At 52.6% G+C, this 17672-nt stretch overlaps 1 protein-coding gene across 1 annotated transcript in view; it reads left to right on the top strand.

The window, feature by feature from the left end:
- The window catches only part of CASTOR2 (cytosolic arginine sensor for mTORC1 subunit 2), a 133083-nt gene extending 116516 nt beyond the window's left edge, over positions 1–16567 (top strand). Inside the window, exons 8-9 of the mRNA XM_054847675.1 lie at positions 777–871; positions 4926–16567. Of these exons, the coding sequence (XP_054703650.1) occupies positions 777–871; positions 4926–4991 (161 nt within the window). The 3' untranslated portion in view covers positions 4992–16567. The remainder of the gene's footprint in view (positions 1–776; positions 872–4925) is intronic.
- Positions 16568–17672: the final 1105 nt, after the last annotated feature.

Genomic DNA, 17672 nt, shown 5'->3' on the forward strand with positions numbered 1-17672 from the left:
TTTTATATTTAATCGCAATTTCTACTCCAGACAGCAAAAGTGGCAAGAAGGATATTTTCATGCGCCTTCTCTTTATGCATCTTAGAGGCAAAATATGTAGAAATGGCATGGTATGTGTCAGTGATGCGACAGCAGCACACCTGCCAGTCCCCTAAATATGTGACATTTAAATATGTTAGCTTACAATCAAGTTGGAATGTTCAATTTGGATTAGTGAAACTCAGATTTCATTTGGAAACAACGTACCAGTGAGCTGTGATGAACAGGACAGATGAGCCGTTTAAACTGGTGTGAAATCCCGTCTCAGGGGCTGTGCTGGTCTGTGGTCTAGGAACCGCGTGTCCAGGCTGACCAGCAGGTCAGCACCTCCTCTCTCTCGGAGATGCAGGGCAAAGTCCTTAACAGCAACAACTAAAGATAAAAATGGAGATTAAGGGTATATGAGACTGGTTTTGGTGTTTCCTTCCTGAACATCATTAATTGCCTTTCTTTGGACCTCTGAAAATGCTTCCAGTTCTAATGTTTTGTGCCTTTGGGGATTTACATTTCTTTGTAGCAAAAAGAAGGCAATAAAATCAAATGTGCAATGTATCGTGGTGGCCCAAAGAGCCTGATTCTGTGAGAAAGAACACATTTTACTACCAAGATCCCTTCTGGTTGGAGTTTGTGAAGACAAACTCCTCCCTCTATAGGCATGGAGCTGGTGAGACCCAGGAGTTCTGCAAGACTCACAGGTGCCGTTCAGACAATGACTGATTTTTTTATCTCCCCCACAGATGAATGTGGAATTGTCGCTCAGATTTCTGAGCCTTTGGCCGCAGCTGACATCCCAGCCTACTACATCAGTACTTTTAAGTTTGATCACGCATTGGTGAGTATCAAGACAACTTCTTTGGAATAGAGGAGATCTTTTCCCTGGGAGAAATCTCATGATGAGAAGATCATTTCTCATCTGGAGAGCTTGTTGGAGTGCCTTTGCTCTGACGTAGCCGAGCAGATACCTCTCTCCAGCCTCCTGGCTGTCACTGCCCTGGGTCAGAGGCTCCTGAACCAAGCCCAGCCCTGCCTCAAGGCAAAGCCGTGTTAGGGGGTGTCATTCCTGCAAAGGGCTGCTCTCAGTCCTTAAAGACCTGCAGCGGTGGAGACTTCATGACCTCCCCAAGCAGTCTCTTCCACTGCGTCACTATCTTGTATTAGAAACAGCCACAAACCGTCTCCATTTTCCTGCAAATGCAGTCGGAGGCTGCAGACTCTTGGCGGGGGGGAACTTTTTGGAGAGTCTCCCAATAGCAGAGCCCTGCATTCACCTCTTGGTACCTGCATGGCCCTAACCTTTGCGTTTTGAGTCCCATCTGTGGGGCCTGATTAGCTCTACTGTCCCTGCACCGTCCTCCCCACGGTGCAGGCCGGTGATAAGGTCGCCAGAATTGCCGGCACGGCGAGGGAAGGTGATTCTGAAGCAGAGAAGGGCCTTGCCACGTTGGTTCTCGTGAGCACCCATCGGCAGCTGCAGCACAGTCACCAGCGTGAGGGTCTTGCCAGTCGTGCAGGGTTCTCTTCTCTTTTGTACCGGCAGATATTTTACATTCTCGGCATTGAGCCTACCTCTGCTCTTCCTTTGGCTCTATAGGACACCCTCAAAAATGAGGAATTTCCCTGAAAAAGGAAAATTGCTATGCCTCTAGCCACAAACAGGATGGCATTTGAGTTGGAGCCCACTCCCCAAGTCCTGAGGGAGGGACTCAGTAGCCCATGTGCTAACGAAGCTAACAAAACTCAGCTGCTTTCTGCTTTTGGGTTTTTTTTATTAAAAGTGCCCTTTATTTCATTATACTTCTCCTTTCATCGCTGTAAATTCACTGCTCAAGCCCTACTTTTGACCTGTAAAAGCTCCACTGAGTTCAAGGCGGGTTTTTTTCAGCTAATTACTTTGGTTTTTCACAGTTGGTGGGAACCATTTGCAGCCTATAGGTCACGTGTGTAAAGAGTAAAAGTAAATATTATTCCAGATAGCAAAGGTCAAAGTGTTATATATGTTTGCCTTATTTTCTTGAATATTAACTGTGCTGATAAGATAAGCTAATAAAACACCATTTAAAAATCAATACTGTTAGCTTTGCCTCCCATCCCTACCTGTTGTTGTGGCCCCAGGTGCATGCTTTCTGCGCAGAGCGCAAGGCGCAGAGTGCTTCTAGTTGTCAAGCGATATCTGGAGAGCTAAGCCCTGTCAGTTAAAACAGATATTTCACTTAAAACTTGTGCCATGCAATTGTGATGACTTTGCAGGCAGCTCCGCCTTTTAAAAGTGTCTCATCCTGCTGATTCTGAGCCCAGCAGATCCCTGCCTCCGCGCAGCTGGCAGGGTGTTCTTTGGGCTACGCACTAAGGTCTGCAGATCTTCCTCACTCAAATCAGTATTTTAACATTTTCCTTGCTACTTGCTGTTTTCTTTTCGTACGGTTTTAAAAGCCTTTTCATCTGGACAGCGCTATTCGAGCTGCCAAATCCTTCCACCATGTGGAAGGTGCATTTCAAGCCCTCCTCTGGCTTGACTTTGCCCCGGGAGTGGTGGCTGGGCCGTGTACTTAACTGGCTCTGGGTTGGTTTTGTTGGCCAAGACCCTCACCTAGATGTTGTCATGTTTTTCCTAACTTTTCAACCAGACACCTTTACTTCTAGTGACATTTCTCAAGGTCTAAGTGCATCTTGAATCCTTTCTCTACATCCTCTCTTTCTTTATTTAAGGTTGTTCAGTACTTGTCAACAATGTAGACTGCTTTATAAAAGCTTGGTGTTCCCCTTGACCTGATTTTTTTTCTCCTGTGCATCTTAAGGTGTTTTTTGTTGCTTAATTTTCAGTTTGCTTTGGGTGTTAATACTCAGGTCTACCTGCAGGACTGTAGCTGTAGAATTTTGCCCTGGAAATCAGGAGCTGTGCTTGAGAAGAAATCCCTTTGGGAGATAATGCTGAGATGGGAACCTCCAGGTCTCTGCTGTGTCCCCTGGGTGACATGAGGTCGGGCTGGAGAGAGCTATGGTTTCCAGCTCCCTCTAGAGAGAGCAAGTGAGAAGAGTCCCTTTTCCCTTTTCCAGGTGCTCTGCTCTAGCTGCCTCCTGCTAGGAGGTTCTTGCTCTTCCTCACCAACATTTTACACCTAATGAGGCTGAAACTATGTCTGAGATGTAGTTTGGAGCTTTGCTTTTCCCTTCATGGTAGCTGCTTTGATCTGCCCTCTGGCAGACAAGTGAACAGGTTGCACCAGCTGCCCTGGGACAGGGATCTTTTCTAAGGGGCAGGGAGGGGAAGGACTTCTCCACTGGGGACAAACTAGGATGTGTCCTACAAATCATAACTGTTTGCACAACCGTCCTGGAGAAAATCCAGCCCAAACATCTGTGATATGATTGATCCCATTCCCTTGATGTTAAGGGAGTCAAGCATTTTGCAGTAATGAAGGTTCAGCCCATTGCGTTGGAGCGAGGAGGTGGGTCCAGTTGGCCAGAACGGACCGGTTCTGCTTCCTCCTGCCTCTGTCCTGCACTACAGGAGCATATGGAGAGACCTGCTGATCATCCGCCGGGGCTGGCTAAGAGAATGGGTTTTGCAAAATTGATTCCTGTGTCTTTTCTCATTATCTTTTGGAGAAGCAGAGAGTCATACAGCTTCTTCCACTGCAGTGTTCAACGTACTGGGAAAAATGATGGAGCAGAGGCAGTGGAGAAGTCCTGTTTCCTATGATGGAGGCTTGTTGGGTTTTCTCCATAACCCAGAAGAATTCAGCGTATGGTTGTTTTAAGATTATTTTCTGCCTTTCCTAGCTGACTTTTGTTCATACATCATCAGTTAGCCGCTCCTATTCCATCTTCCGTTGGAAAATAGAATGTTTTTCTTGTTATTTCTCATGGATTTTTTCCTCAGTGTTGTTAAAAGCCTTGCAGAAAATCACAGTCCAGTTGTATTTCCACTGTCTGAGCTCTGGAGGATGTCCAGTGAATCCAGGTACTGTCTCCTGGCCAAGGACTCAAATACCTCGCAGAGGAGACGGTCCCTTCTTCAACTTACTTAACGAGAATTATTTTGGCTTCTTGCAGCAGCTCACAGATAATTTATTTTTCCCTCAGTCCCCTTTCCACTTTCTAAGAGCTGTTAGCTGCCTGTCCCCTGAGTGTCGTCTTCGAGTTTATGTAACGGTCTGACCCCTCTTTTCTGTCTGATGTAACTTTACTTGTGATATTCTTTTCTACCCATGACAGTCACTCTGAGATCTTTTGCATCTGTTACAAGGGGGTTTTCTTGCAGTAGGTGTGAAAAGACACCCACTAGTAATTTTGTATATGGACTTCTACGGTTAAGTCTCATCACAAGGCTGGATCAGAAAGCTCAGGTGCTATGTCGCACCATCTGGGACCTCCCCGCCCCAAGCAGACTGGCGGTTCTTTTGATGGACGTGTTCCCCTGTCACCCAGCGTGGTGTCCCCACCCACACTTACGGGTCTCAAACCTGCAGGATGCCCTGGAGAGCCTCAGGGGACCCTTGGGCAGCCGCAGAAATCCATCAGCGCAGGCCCTTGCATGAGCGAGCTCCCGGCGTACAAATGCGTTACCAGCAAAAGGCAGGGAGAGGAGGGGAGGGGAGGAGGAGAAGGAAAGGGAAACCCCCAAACAGTTGCTTCCCCACCAGCACCCACCATACAGACAGCAGAACAGCCAGACCTCGCTGCAGTGTTTGCAGCACCATGGGTTACCGCTTCCGAACCGGAGGGTGTCTCTTGTAGACGGAGTCCTTTCTCAGCAGAGGTCAGGTGTCCAACAGCAAAGTTCCTGGCTCCTTGGGGCCGTTCTGCCTTTGGCTCCTGCCTCTCCTGTCTGGTCGTCCCTGCCTGGCTTTTGCTGGAGTGTGACCTTTCTTTTTGTTTTCTTGCAGGTACCTGAAGAAAATATAAATGGTGTGGTCAATGCACTCCAAGTCAGTCAAGCTGAAAAGCATTAGAAATCTTCTGAGCTGGTTCCAGATGCTTTTTATTATTATAATTATTATTATTATTATAATTATTATTATTATTATTATTATTCTTTTTTTCTCACAGTATTTCTTGAAAAATCTGATTCCAGAGAGTGACATGAAAAGAGACTGTGGAAAGTTGAGCAGAAACAGCTCCAATAAGCCTTTGTTTTAATTATTATTATTATTATTATTATTGTTATTATTATTATTGTTATTTTATTAAATTTATGAATGGGGGGCAGGAGGAAAGGGAGTTCAGACGGTTTCCTGACGTTCAGCTCCAAGGCGAAGTGTAACCTGCCCACGTTCTCGGTGCGGAAGGAGCTGCCCGGGGACACCCGTCTCTCCCCGAAGCGCGGCGGCGCGGATGGCCGCATGCGCGGGCGCTCTGCCGAGAGCTTTGCGGCATGGCTGGGACGGATGGGCCGCTTGCTCAGAGAGAGCGCTGAAAACCGCAAACAAAATGAAATGTGGAATTAAACAGAAAAGACGTCGCATAGTGCTGGCTTGTCTCCTCGCATCAGACTTTTTGAGGACTGTCCGTCATTGCGTATGTTGAGATAGGATGGGAACTGGGTTCTGTTTCCCCTGGCAAAACTGTTTGGTGTTGGAAAAGGGGGAAGTATACAGCTGTTTGAATTTTCCCCTTTTTCGCTTTCTCCCTGCGGTCAAAGCCTGGGCAGGGGGAGCGTTGCTCCGGCCTACCTCCTGGCAGGTGGTGCCACCAAGACTTCTGTCTGCATTGAGACCTGGCTGGTTTAGCTCAGTTTGCCCCAGTCCCCCTCCCACCGCCCCCAGTGTCCTCCCGCCACGTCCCCTGCTCCAGCTGCTGTCCCCTGGCCCCACATCAGAACCATCCCCAAGCCCTTGTCCCCCAGGGCCAGCAAGAGGAGGGACCCGTCTCTTCTCCTGTCCCCACGGGCTTTTTCCCGTCCACGTGGTACTCATTCACGGGGACACGAAGCATTGCCTGGGGGCCCTGGGTAGCTGCTCCTGCACATCCCAGGCCACCTCGGCCAAGAGCCACAGTGGGTTGTCCCTGCCATGGCCAGGAGGGTGCCCAAGCCCTGCTGGGACCCTCCTGCTGCTTTTCGTGGGCTCCTTCATCACCGGGGTGGAAGTCACTGCCAGCTGGTGACTTGACTCCTGAGGTTTTTCCCTTGGGTTCAGCGGGTAGCCCTTCAAAAGCAGAACGATGCTGAAAACACATAAAACCTGAGGCATCTCCTCCTGGTCCTGTCGCGGGAAGGTGATGTGGGCTTTGCCCGTGCGGCACCAGGAAGGTGTTTGCTCCTGGCGTGAGCCAGAGCTGCGGGCCAGCGGGAGCCAGGCGTCCGGGCCCGTGGTGGCACCCGCCTCCAAAGCGTGCCTGCGGCCGCTCCCAGCGCCATGGAAGGCAGCGGTGACCGGTGCCGGGAGAGCAAACGGCACCCAAGATGTAGGTACCAGCCGTCTGCGCCGTGCTGTGACCGTGCAGCGACCGTGCAGCAAGGGCTGGTGGGGAGCAGAAGCCGTCTGCAGAGGACTCTGCTTTTACGGTTAGGAACCCAAGGATTTCTTGCATTTCTAGACTTCTTCCAGTTTCATTTTTGATATGAAGAAATTGCAGGTCTTACAGCTTTAATGAGGGCCTTCCAGCCTTGCTGAAGAGACGGCTTCTGGCACGGTTTTGCTGAGGCTGTGTCTTGGAGGTTTGAGCCAGGGTTTTGTGTTCATCTGGAGGCAGTAAGCAAGGACCTGAGATCATGCCACGGGCATGGCTTATACTGGTGTGTAGGACGTGCAAACACACACGCCGGCTTCCAGCTCGCTGTTTAGTTCTTCGTTTACGGTGCCGGAGGGCTGAGCTTAACATTTGTGGTTTCTGGTGCTGCTGGACCCAGACACTGAGCTTCAAATCCGTCTGGTTTGTAATCGGCGGGGTGTTGTGTGGCAGCTGGACAGGGAGTCGGAGCATCCGCAGGAAAACGTGGGTAACTTTCCCTTGTAGGCCCCGAGTTAAAGCATCCCTACTGAGAAACACTTAGGCACGTGTTTAATACTTTACCGCGGTTTTGCTGTTCCTTTATGTGGGTTTTCAGAACTGCCCCATGATACGTCATGTTCACTCCAGATTTCTGGAGTAAAGGTTTATTCCGGGTGCAGCACCACGCGTCTCTGGATACTTGCTCGGAAAGATGCTTTGGTCTCCTGCCACGTGCCGTAAGGATGCGAGCACAGGCTCTCTGGTGCAATAGTTAAGAAAAAAGCACTCGGAGATGTTTTATGTGGACCTGCACAGCATCGCTGGCAGCGAGCTGAGCCGAAGGATGCGGCAGGGCGGTCGGTGGCTTTTCATCACGTAAATTGTTGAAGGGTTTTCCCTCGGGACGGCAGATTGGAGTGTTTGTAGGACTGCGCAGGATTTTTTTGGAGAGGGATACCAGCACATTTAGTTGGTGCACAGCTACTGAGTTGCCAGCCAGGCTTTCTGGTCGTCTTTGTGTTGAGTTGAGCCTGAGCTCTCCCTGCGTGCGTGGGCAATGTCACCAGGACAGGGTCGTCTTTGTGCTCCTGGGTTTTGTCAACCATTGGAAAATGATTATTTAGCCACTTTCCATATCAGAGAGCAACGTGCGTTGCCCTCGGCGTGTGCTAGTGCTGCTCTCTAAGGACCGCGACATGTACGGTAAGGAATTACTTGAAACAAGCAACAACTTTACTGAGCCTTAAGAGAAAGCGAAAAAAAAAAAGTTTTAATTTTTTTTTTTTCCCCCAGACTTTGCACTCAGGCTTATTTTTTACTTTAAATTTTCCACTTTTTTTTCCTGTAGGAATCGGCCTTAAATTTGTGAACTCTGCAGAAGTCTTTAGGTTGTTTCAGAATTTCACGAAGCAGGTTGATGTCCTGACACGAGAAAGTTAGCCTGAAGAATGCCCAAGGTGTCAGGTGCCGTTGAGGGACTCTGTTTCTGCCATCGTCCTCGGCTTTGCCTTTTTATTTCCTCTCTTGTTTAGTCCTGAGAACCAAGAGGATTGTTTCGGACACCTTGGGGTGATTTGATGCTTTCCCTTTAGCGTTCCCCACATCCCTTTGCTGGTGGGAACTGAGATTCTCCAAATTTAGCCAGACTTGGTTGAACCTCGAACCGGAGCCCTGGGGAAGGGCGGGCCGGCGTGCGGTCAGGATCGGTGCAAACTTGCGCCGTGGCGTTGCCTGTGAGACCTTCACTGGATGAGGCAGGAAGGGGTCTGGAGGGGCTTGGTTAAAAAATATATTAATATAATAACAGTAATGTAACGCCACAGTGCTTAATGAGCCCAAAGCTCTTAAAGCTGCCCCACAGCTCCTGCTCTCCCGGCACCCAGCCTTTGGGGTGGGGAAAAATGGAAGGGTCGGTTGGTTTTTTTTTTTTTTAATGCCTTATGATGATAATGTCTCTGAGCATCCCTGGCATTGTGCTGGCTAACGCTGTGTGGATAGAAGGAGGAACATGGCTTAGCGGGATGCTCTTCAGCTGGGCGTCCGCGTCGCTGCAAGCCCGGCTCACCTGCCAGCCACCGCTCGGCTGGCTGGGGCGCTTCGCCTGCCCGCGGGTGCTGCTGATCGGGGATCACCTTAACGCTGCGGGACCCTCCCCGTGCCCCCTCAGTTCCTCTCGTTGCACAAAAATTCACCAAACAGTGAATGCAAAAAGCGTTTCCAGCCCTGCAAGGAGGGGTGGGGGGGAAGGAGAACATAACGACCCTCCCGCACCCTCCTTGTTTCTCCGAGGCCTTTGCTTCCCGAGAGCTGTCAGCCTTTCTCCTGTTCGGCGTGCTCCTCTGTAGTTTTTTGTCTTTTTTCCCCCACCCAGATTAGATTTTGGCTGCAAATTCCTTTCTCCTGTGCAAGTGTGTGCGTATGGTCATATAATTGTGTAGTGTTTACATAGGAGTACTTAGTATGTCTCTGTTGTACACATATATAAATACCCGTGTTCTGTGTTCGTATGGCTATATACTGTACATAGCATATATACACGAGCAATATAGGTTAATATATACCGTGTGAGTATATGTGTGTATACTCTAGTCACACGCTCTGTGTGCGCGTGTACATATAGATGTGTAATAAGTGCTGTATACACACATTTATTCACCATATATTTTTAATTCAAGTGTATAGGCAATATGAATACTCAGTTACGCTCTCAGGATTTCTCTACACGGTTTTAGCGAAGAGCAGCAGCGAAGCTGACCTGGAGCAAAGCTGTGGCTGCTCCGCTCGCTGCGAGCAGGCAGAGATCCACGCCGATTCGCAGCATCGGGTTTTCCTGCCTGCTTCCGAAACACCCTGTTCCTCTTCAGTTTGGTGCCTCAAGCACAGAGAAAATTGCTCCTTTGTGTGTATAAATACATATATATATATATATTTTAGTTGCTGCCCTGAATTGCTTCAGCCCGTAAGGAGTGATGGTTGGTTTGCAAAGTGCCTGCCCAGCCCCAGGCTGGGGGGTTTGCAAAGGGGCTTCCAGTTCCCGCAAGCGCTGAGCCGGTGCCCGTGCCGCTCGCCTTCCCCGCAGAGGTGGGGGCCGCGGGGAGACCTCCTGAGCCTCCTGCCCGCGAGCGCTGCGGGCTGCCCCGGGCTTCTCCCCGCGTTTCTTCCGGAGCCGGTCCGTAGCGACCTTCCCCAGCGTGTCGGCGCGAGGCTGCACGGCTGTTTTCTGCCGGGACGGGGTTTGGCTGGTGCGGCTGGCGGGGGCTCGGTGGCCAGAAGGCAACCCGTGGCTAAGGCAGGGCGCCGGTGTTTATTGGGAAACCCGCGTTCGTTGGCCTGTGAGGAGCTTAAATCGGTGGGTTATTTTTCAACAGACAGGAGCGTTGGAGGGCCTTTTCCCGTTGATAGTGGGAGAGGCTGTTTGAATCCATCCCTGGAAGCGCGTGGGCTTTGCATCTCGTCGCCAGAGTTTCCTGCTGACCAGGAGAGCCGTTTGTTAGCATCCGGGTGGGAAAAGGTTTTTACCCCCAGCATCCCCTAGTTTGATATTTCAGTCACGCTTCACCGAGCGCAGAGGGGGTGCTGCCTTGCAGCTGACCTTTCGGCTCTTTCAGGTTGCTGGCTTTCAGACTTGCCCATCAGCGCGAGCTCGCGCAGGTTTGTGCAGCTTTCTGTTCCTTGTCAGACACTGGAGTCAGGCTGGTTTGCAGTTGACAGAGTTTCTGAAATACCGCGCTTTAAGTGGCACGCGATAACCCGTCTTGCATAGGGAGGCCTTAATGGAAGTATTTGGATTTGACTGGAGCACGGAGATCGTGGCACCTGCAGCGGGTGACATTAGCATTAAGGCTTACTTAATGGCCATACCATTTATAAAGAGCATTCATCATCTAAACATCATGCTGCTGCTTCCCAGTGTAGGTTTAACTCCAAGCTCAGTGTTACCGTTCCCAGGGGCACAGGTGGGGAATGCTGCTGGTCAGAGATGAATCAGCGCTCGTCTCTAACAAAAAGCTTGTTGGTGTCAGACCCTGCTCGCGGGGTTGCAGATGGTGATTTATTCTTCTGAGACGTGCCGTGCAGAGCGGGCGTGGGGGTTTTCAGGCCTGACACTCGAAGGAAAATGTCGCTGGAAGGTCATGATCGCTTCAGCTAAGAAAGGCATCCAACAGAAGCTTATCAGGTTTAATTTTTCTGAAGCGCGAAGTTTTGTCCCGCAGGTGCTGGGAGGGAAACAAGGGACTGCAGTGTGGGGTGCGTGGAGCAGAGGAGGTCGCTCAGGCTCCAGCATAGCTCCACGAGCTCCCAGCTGTTTTGCTGATGCTCTTGACGCTCTCAACAGCATGCGGACACCTGGGAGGCACGGCAGACAGCAGCTCTGCTCAGAGACTACGCTGGCGTGTGCGGCGCATCTGCACGGGCTGGATTTTGGTTTTGCCATCCCCAGCCATGAGCTCCTGACGCCTTCTCCCACCAGCTGCCCCGCGTGGGGACCTGTAGTCTCACACTGTGGCCCTGGGACGGGGGTTTAATTGCGTGACTCTGCCATACCATGAAGGTAGGGAAGCTGTTTGGGACATTAGAGGCTAAATTGCACGTGTTTGATCAGAGTGTGGCTCTGAAAGAAGCCGTTTCCCGTCTTTTCTTAGCTTTGCTGTACAACACTTGAATTTTCTTCCGTTACAGAGGGGCCACCCCGCTGGTGTCAGCTAGTGCAGCCGTTACCGCCCCGGCTGCAGAAGGGCCACGGGTTCAGTCCGTGCTGACTCGCTGTGCACATCCCTGTCCCGCACAGCCCCGTGGTGTGGCGGGGGGGGGGTCTGCCCAGGTCCCTGCTGGTGGCCAGGCGGGGAGAGGCCAGGGGAGAGGCAGGGACAGCTGGAGTACCCAGCGATGCAAGGGAATTGGTCTTCTCTGTACATGGTTTTGCTCGTTGTTGTGAACACAAAAGCATTTTCGTTGTTCTTTTTCCTTTTTGAATCGAACAGACCTCCTCTCCCTGCCCAGCCCGGTGACCCCCTGGGGCTGCATTTGTCCTGGTCGCACCACCCCAGCAAGGCTGGCACGAGCCCTCCCAAACCCCCGGTATTCAGAAAATCTTCCGATGCTCAACCTCCCTCCAAGTATCACGGTGTGTTTTGAGGCAACGATGGTGTCGGGCACTGGGACCGGAGGGTTTAGTCGCATCTTGGTCATTTTTCCCATCCGCTTGCCCACACGTGCTGTTGGAGAGCACCGGGGCGTTCAGACTTTAGAGGTCAACGACTTGAGTAGGTGCTGGGTCCCGTGATGGCACAGGCGGTGCTGAATGAGAGCAAATGTTCCTGTCCTGGCACTGGGTAATTGGTATTTCCTGATAACGACAAGGGAGAAATGCTTCGTTCAGCCCAAGCCTGAGCATCGGCTGCTAGCTCCCGAGTGGAGGTGTCTCCCTGCAGCATTCAGTGATGGACAAGAAATCACTTTCTGATGAGGATTTCTTTTCTCTCTGTTACTATGACTGTTGTGGACATCTCCAGTAAGCAGCTTAAGGCATCTCACTTACCTGTTCCAGTCCTGCCTGCAAGCGTTGGATTGGATTAAACTTACATTACCTGCTGGAGAGTAAAACCCAGCAATCCTTTGCCAAATAGTATTTACATTTTATAGCATGTGCTGGGGGGTGTTTACATTGGCCAAGATGGGCAGATCTGCCTCCAGATTTAGATACCTTCTCCCCACGAGCACGTCTGCCTGTCCGTCTGTCCCTGCCCTGCGTGGGCCATTGGCGTCAGGGACCGGCAGTATCCCGCGGGCACCCTGGCAGCACCAAGCCAGTACAGAAACGCTGTGTGCGTCCCCCAGCCAGGCTGCGGCACCTTCCCAGGGCGCCCGGGAGGGAAACGCTCCACTGTGAATCTTGAGTTACTCTGCTGTCTTCAGCCCCCCCCCATTTTCCATCCCTTGGCCTCCTTCTTCATTTAGTCTTGACGAAGCACAGCTGGGTTGAAGTACCAGCTGTAGTTAGCGCAGGTGAAGAACAGGACTGCGTTGTGCAGCACGGCACGGGCGCTGGAGGCCGATCAGCAAACCCTCGCTGTAGCAGCAGTAGCGCCTGCAGAAGCTCGGGTGAGCGTGGAGCAATGCACAGACCCTGTTTAAGCAGGGGCAATAAATGAAGTATGTATCTAACAAAGTCTCTTATAATTTTAGGGTGTGGATGTGCAGAGAAACATACCTCTTTGGAACACAGATAGCCAAGATGTCCCTTCTTGGTCTCTCTAGACAGCGGCAGCCATTTCTCCTTCGGGTTGGGAAGATTATTTGTAGACCGAAGCCGAGGACTGAATGTTTCCCTGTAAGTGCGGATCACGTGCAGGAGCTTTTCCCCGCTCTGTAATTCCCGCTCGGAGGTTGCCTGTGCCGCTGCCTGCCCCGGGTTTGGCGAGGGCCTGACCGAGAAGGAGCACGAACCCCAGGCAGCTCAGCCCGGCTGAACGCCCGTAAGTTTTGCAGCCGAGGCGCAGGGAGCGGCGCGGGGACGGCAGCCGCCCACCTCTTGCCCCGGCTCAGCACCGCCGCGGGCTGCGTGAGCAGTGGTGCGGTGGCAAAGCAGCCGCTTAATTCCCTGGGCTCCCTTGGGGTTTTGTGTTCATCCTTTTTTAGCTTTCTGCAGAATTTTGTAAATGAAATGTGGGTGGGTTTTGGATCGGAGATGGACGGAGTTGCCCAGCGAGGATCTGGCAGGATTGAAATGTTGAATTGTCTCCGACAGTGGAGCGGGAACACTTCGCTCCCCTCTGTCTCCTCTCTGTCCACTGCCTGTACCGCAGGAGAGCTGATCAGCTGCCGAGTGTCCCTCTCCAGGCAGACCCGGCGATTTTAGCGGTGTCTTCCCAACCCTAAAAGATGATGCCAAGAAAAGGGTTCCTTTTGTCCTTCATCTGGGGGGGCTGGGTGCTTTTTCCCCTCCGTGTGGCTGTGGCAGAGGCAGCGTCTGCCTTGCACGGCGCATTTGGAAGGATGCCGTCAGAGGCTGGCTGTAGTTTGGGGTCGCGCTGTGCCCCCCCCCCCGCGGCTTTCTGCTGCTATCTCAGCGTCTTGAGGGTTTGAAACCAGCTTTCTGCAAGTACAGTAATAAACTTTTTCCCAGAGGATTCCTACCAGCTCTTTTGTAACTTGAAAAACAGTTTCCCAGGTACCAGATTCCCCGGCCCTTGTGGGAGTGCGGCTGGAAGCACCCCGCTCGCCGGGACGGCTGCCATGAGCATTGATGCTCCTTCGGGACCCAAAAGAGGAGTTCAGCCCCGTTTGCCACTGAAGCACGCTCAGGCGGCGTCCTGCTCCGTTTCATGGTCGGTGGGAAGAGTGAAAGAGCAGTTGCCGTGCGGGAAGCCGAAGGAAGGGGCGAGGGGGTTGTACGCAGAGGGCGAAGGAGACAAAAACCCACAGCCTCTTCTTGTAGTTGTTTCTTGTAATTATTTTTAAGGCCAGCCTTGTGAATTTTTTGGATTTTTGAGGTCGCCGAAATTACCTAAAGAGCTGGCTCTGCTGTTACAACTGCGGGAACTGCAAACCTCCCTACGGCAGCTGTGCCTCTGGGCAAGACCGGCCTGTGCAGGGTGCAGGCCCCTTCCCACCGCGGCTCAGTGCTGCGGCACGGGGCGTTCAGGGCTCTCCCTCCGGCCACACCGTTCAGCTGCAGCCGTACGCGGAGGCAGCCTATTTAACTAGGCTCCTTCTTGAAGAAATGGCTGAAGTTTGAATGTCTCCTTCCTGGGAGCAAACCTCCGCGGTTTCCCTGGCGGTGTCTGCGTGGTGCGGGTGAGCCGGGGCTGAGGCCAGCCCTGCTCGGGCACCGGGGCGACCGTGCCGGGGTGGGAGGTTAGCTGCGAGAGGGACGGCTCTGCAGTCGGAGCAGCCAGGTTTTCCTTTGAACGCTAGGAAGGGATGCAGTCTGCTTTGGCTCGATGACCTCGTCCTCATTTTAGTTTCATTATAGAATTAAAAAATGAATCGTGCCCTCGCTCTCCTCCCAGACCCTGCCTGCCGTCTCCGTTCTTCCTTCCTCCAGGTTTTTACTTGCCCCGCATTTGTGAACGGCTCCGATAGCGTGGGGGAACGGGGAGCACATCGGCTGGTGCGCTGGTAGAGCTCCCCGCAGGGACTGGAAGGGTTCCGTCCGGGCGTTTCTGGGTGTGCTGGAGCCAGCGCTGCCCTCGCCTCTCACCCGAAAACCTCACTGCTACGGCTGCTACCGACAGTCATGCTAATGCGATGGCCACTGATAGCAGGGGTCTGAGGGTGACATCCGAGCGCCGCCGGTGCCCGGGTCAGGGCCCTGGCGATGCAGGGGGTGGTGGCACTCGCCTGTCCAGGGCTGCGCTCAGCGTCACAGCTGGCACGGTCCTGTCCCCTGTCCCCGCTCTGTGGCTGGGTCACCCCTCCCGGCGTCCCTCCCCTGTGCGTGGGCTCCAGGCTCAGATCGGGGGTTCCTGAGACACCGAGTTGAGGAGTGAGCTAGTGTTTTTAGCAGCGCAGGGAGCAGCGCATCCTCCTCCTCCTCTGTGCCGCCTCTGCAGCAGGGGAGAAAGGCCGCCGGGCAGTGACTCCCAGCAGGATCCGGCTTTGGATGCTCCGATTCAGCCTGTGAAAGAGTCTCTCCCCCTGCCTCCCTCCCTCCCTTAGCTCCCCAGGTAGCCTGCTCTCCCTGTTTTCACTAAAATTCGGGAGTGTGATGACCTCAGTTTGGTGAATGCACTCACCCATTCCCACCACCAGCCGTGCCAGCAGGTCCTGGTGCTGCTGGGGTTTGGGGTCTCCTCGGTGCCGCAGCACCCAGGGAACCCGCTCCGGATCCTCAGCATCCCCCCTGCAAACGTGTCCGGCTGCAGCCCCGCAGCATGGCGCTGCCTTGCATCGGATGTCTCCTGCTCTTTGGGCACCGTAAGGCGCCCAGGAGGGTTAATTTGGAGGGAGCGTTGCATGGAGGGAGCCTCATCATCCTCATCAGCACTTGGGGACGGATTTTTAGTTTGGCTCCTCTGGGGTAAAACGCAGCGAGCTGTTGCCCTGCGGGGTCACGGTGCAGGTTGCCGCCGCGGCCATAGCGCATCGCCACTTTACTAGCGTCCCAACTGGCTTGAACGAGACTAAGCGTTTCTCTCGTTCTCCCCTTCTCTTGGACTGAAGAAGGAGCCCAGCTTTTCCCCGGCACCCAGCATGGCTGTAGCATTGACCCGAATTTCTAGAACTGCCAAGGGAGCAGGGAGGCTCCTGGTGCAGCATCTGCCCGGCTCGGACCAGGGTCTGCCCCGCTGCTCCCGTCTGCCTCGAACAGCCATGCTGGGCAGCCCAGGGAGGAACCACATTGTCAGGACCTTCTTAAAAAAAAAAAAAAAGTTAGTTGTGTATCGGTTTCTGTGTAAGTGAAAGACCACCTCCGGCCTCAGACACCCACCAAACTGGCTGAAGTCGGGCTGGGGGCGCGAGCAGCCCTGGGCACCCCGACCTCCGTGCTCACCTCTGAGAAACCCACGGGAACCTTTCCTTTGGGGGGGAGAGAAAAAAAAAAAACAAACCCACTTTTTTTTTTTTTTTTTTTTTTTCCCCTTTAATTACCAGACTAAAGCAAACCGACTTGGGGGTCCACCCTGCTCCAGGCTGCGGCCGTCGTGCCGGCCGTGCGGGCAGCAGCTCGTGAGAGCTCAGGGCACGAGGCGCAGGGGAGCCCGACGGCGTCAGTGGCCTCGTGCCGGCCCCTGAACGAGGGGAGCGTTACGCCATGGGGCGGGGGGAGTGGGGGCAGCAGCTGAGGATCGTGCGCCGGGCACAAAGTGTGGAGCTGAGAAGTGGATGCTTTGCTTTCCCAGCGAGTGCACACGCTTCTTTTCTTTGCTGGTCTTATGCTGAAAAGCTGAGATTTATGTACTGTATGGAAAAAAAAAAAACAAACCCACACAGAAAAAAAAGAAAAAAAATCCTAATGTTCCAAAATAAATGACAGTATATTTTGTACTTTGTAAAGTGTTAATTAAAATGAAAAAGAATAAAAAGTGAAACATACGCTGTCTGCTTTTGTACTGATCAAACTGATGAAAATAAAGCAGAGCTTGGCATTGTCTATAAGATGTAGCTGTCGTCTTATTTTTCCAAGCTATGGCCGCGCTGGGCCTTACTCCCAGCAGTGCCCTTTGCCTGCGTACAGCCCTGGGTGTTCCCTGAGTCTCTCCGGGGTCCCACGTCCTGCTTACAGGAGGTGGTACCCACCACCATCTTCTCCATCCTGCCGCTGGTCTCTGGGAGCCACCAAACCTGCCCCATCCTGCTCCCTTAAAATGCAAATTCAGTGGAATACCATGAGTGCGTTTGCAAGACTTTTAATTTTTTTTTTTCTTCCCCCCTGCTCCCAGAAGGGTGCGAGAGGCCTGGGAGCCTGGAGAGCCCCAGCAGAGACCCCGGCGGGGCATCGCCCGAGCCCTGCAGCCCAGGAGGGGCAGGGAGCAGTGTCATCCCCTCGAGCACTGCGTCAGGGCCGTCGCTGCTGGGTGCTGGCCGAGCCTCAGGAAGCGCCGCGGCTGCGCAGTGCCATTGCCGCACGCTTCTCGGCGAGGAGGAGCTGAAGAGCCTGGCTGAAGTGTGCAAGAAAAACCAGTGGCATTAGATGTATCATCACCCCATCACAGTTATAACCACTTATAAGGGATGGTTAAAGGGGAGCAGCTCGTCCACATAAACTGTGGTCAAGAAAGGTATCTTCTTTTTAGCACAGCCTAACCCAGTTTTGACTCTTCTGGTCAAGTGTAAGAGCAGTCACGTAAGAATTTAGTGTGGGATTGCTAACCTGGAATGCAGCCTTAATGCAGAGCGTTGCCTCGAGGGTTTAATCCCTTTTAAAAAAAAAAAAAACAAAAACCAAAACAAACCAACAAAATCAGCATAGACACTGCCGTACACTCTCAGCACTGCCTGCGCCTACCTGCAAACCCAAGTGGCATCTTGGGGTAAGCACACAGGATTTAGGCTGTTAAACTGGCACCCAGACACCCCCCGAGCCAGTGCGCACACCGTTCCTACATCAGTGGGTTTGTTCCGTCACCTGCCCGGGCTCGTGCCCCTGTGCAGGAGGTGTTGGGGGGGGGGGGGGGGGGGCTCCACCCCTTTGCAAAAAAAAAAATGCTACAAAAAAATAGATTGTGATGAATCATGACGAAGTAATACTATTTCAG

The sequence above is a fragment of the Grus americana genome, chromosome 19 (genome assembly GCF_028858705.1).
Source record: "Grus americana isolate bGruAme1 chromosome 19, bGruAme1.mat, whole genome shotgun sequence".
NCBI lineage: Eukaryota > Metazoa > Chordata > Aves > Gruiformes > Gruidae > Grus > Grus americana.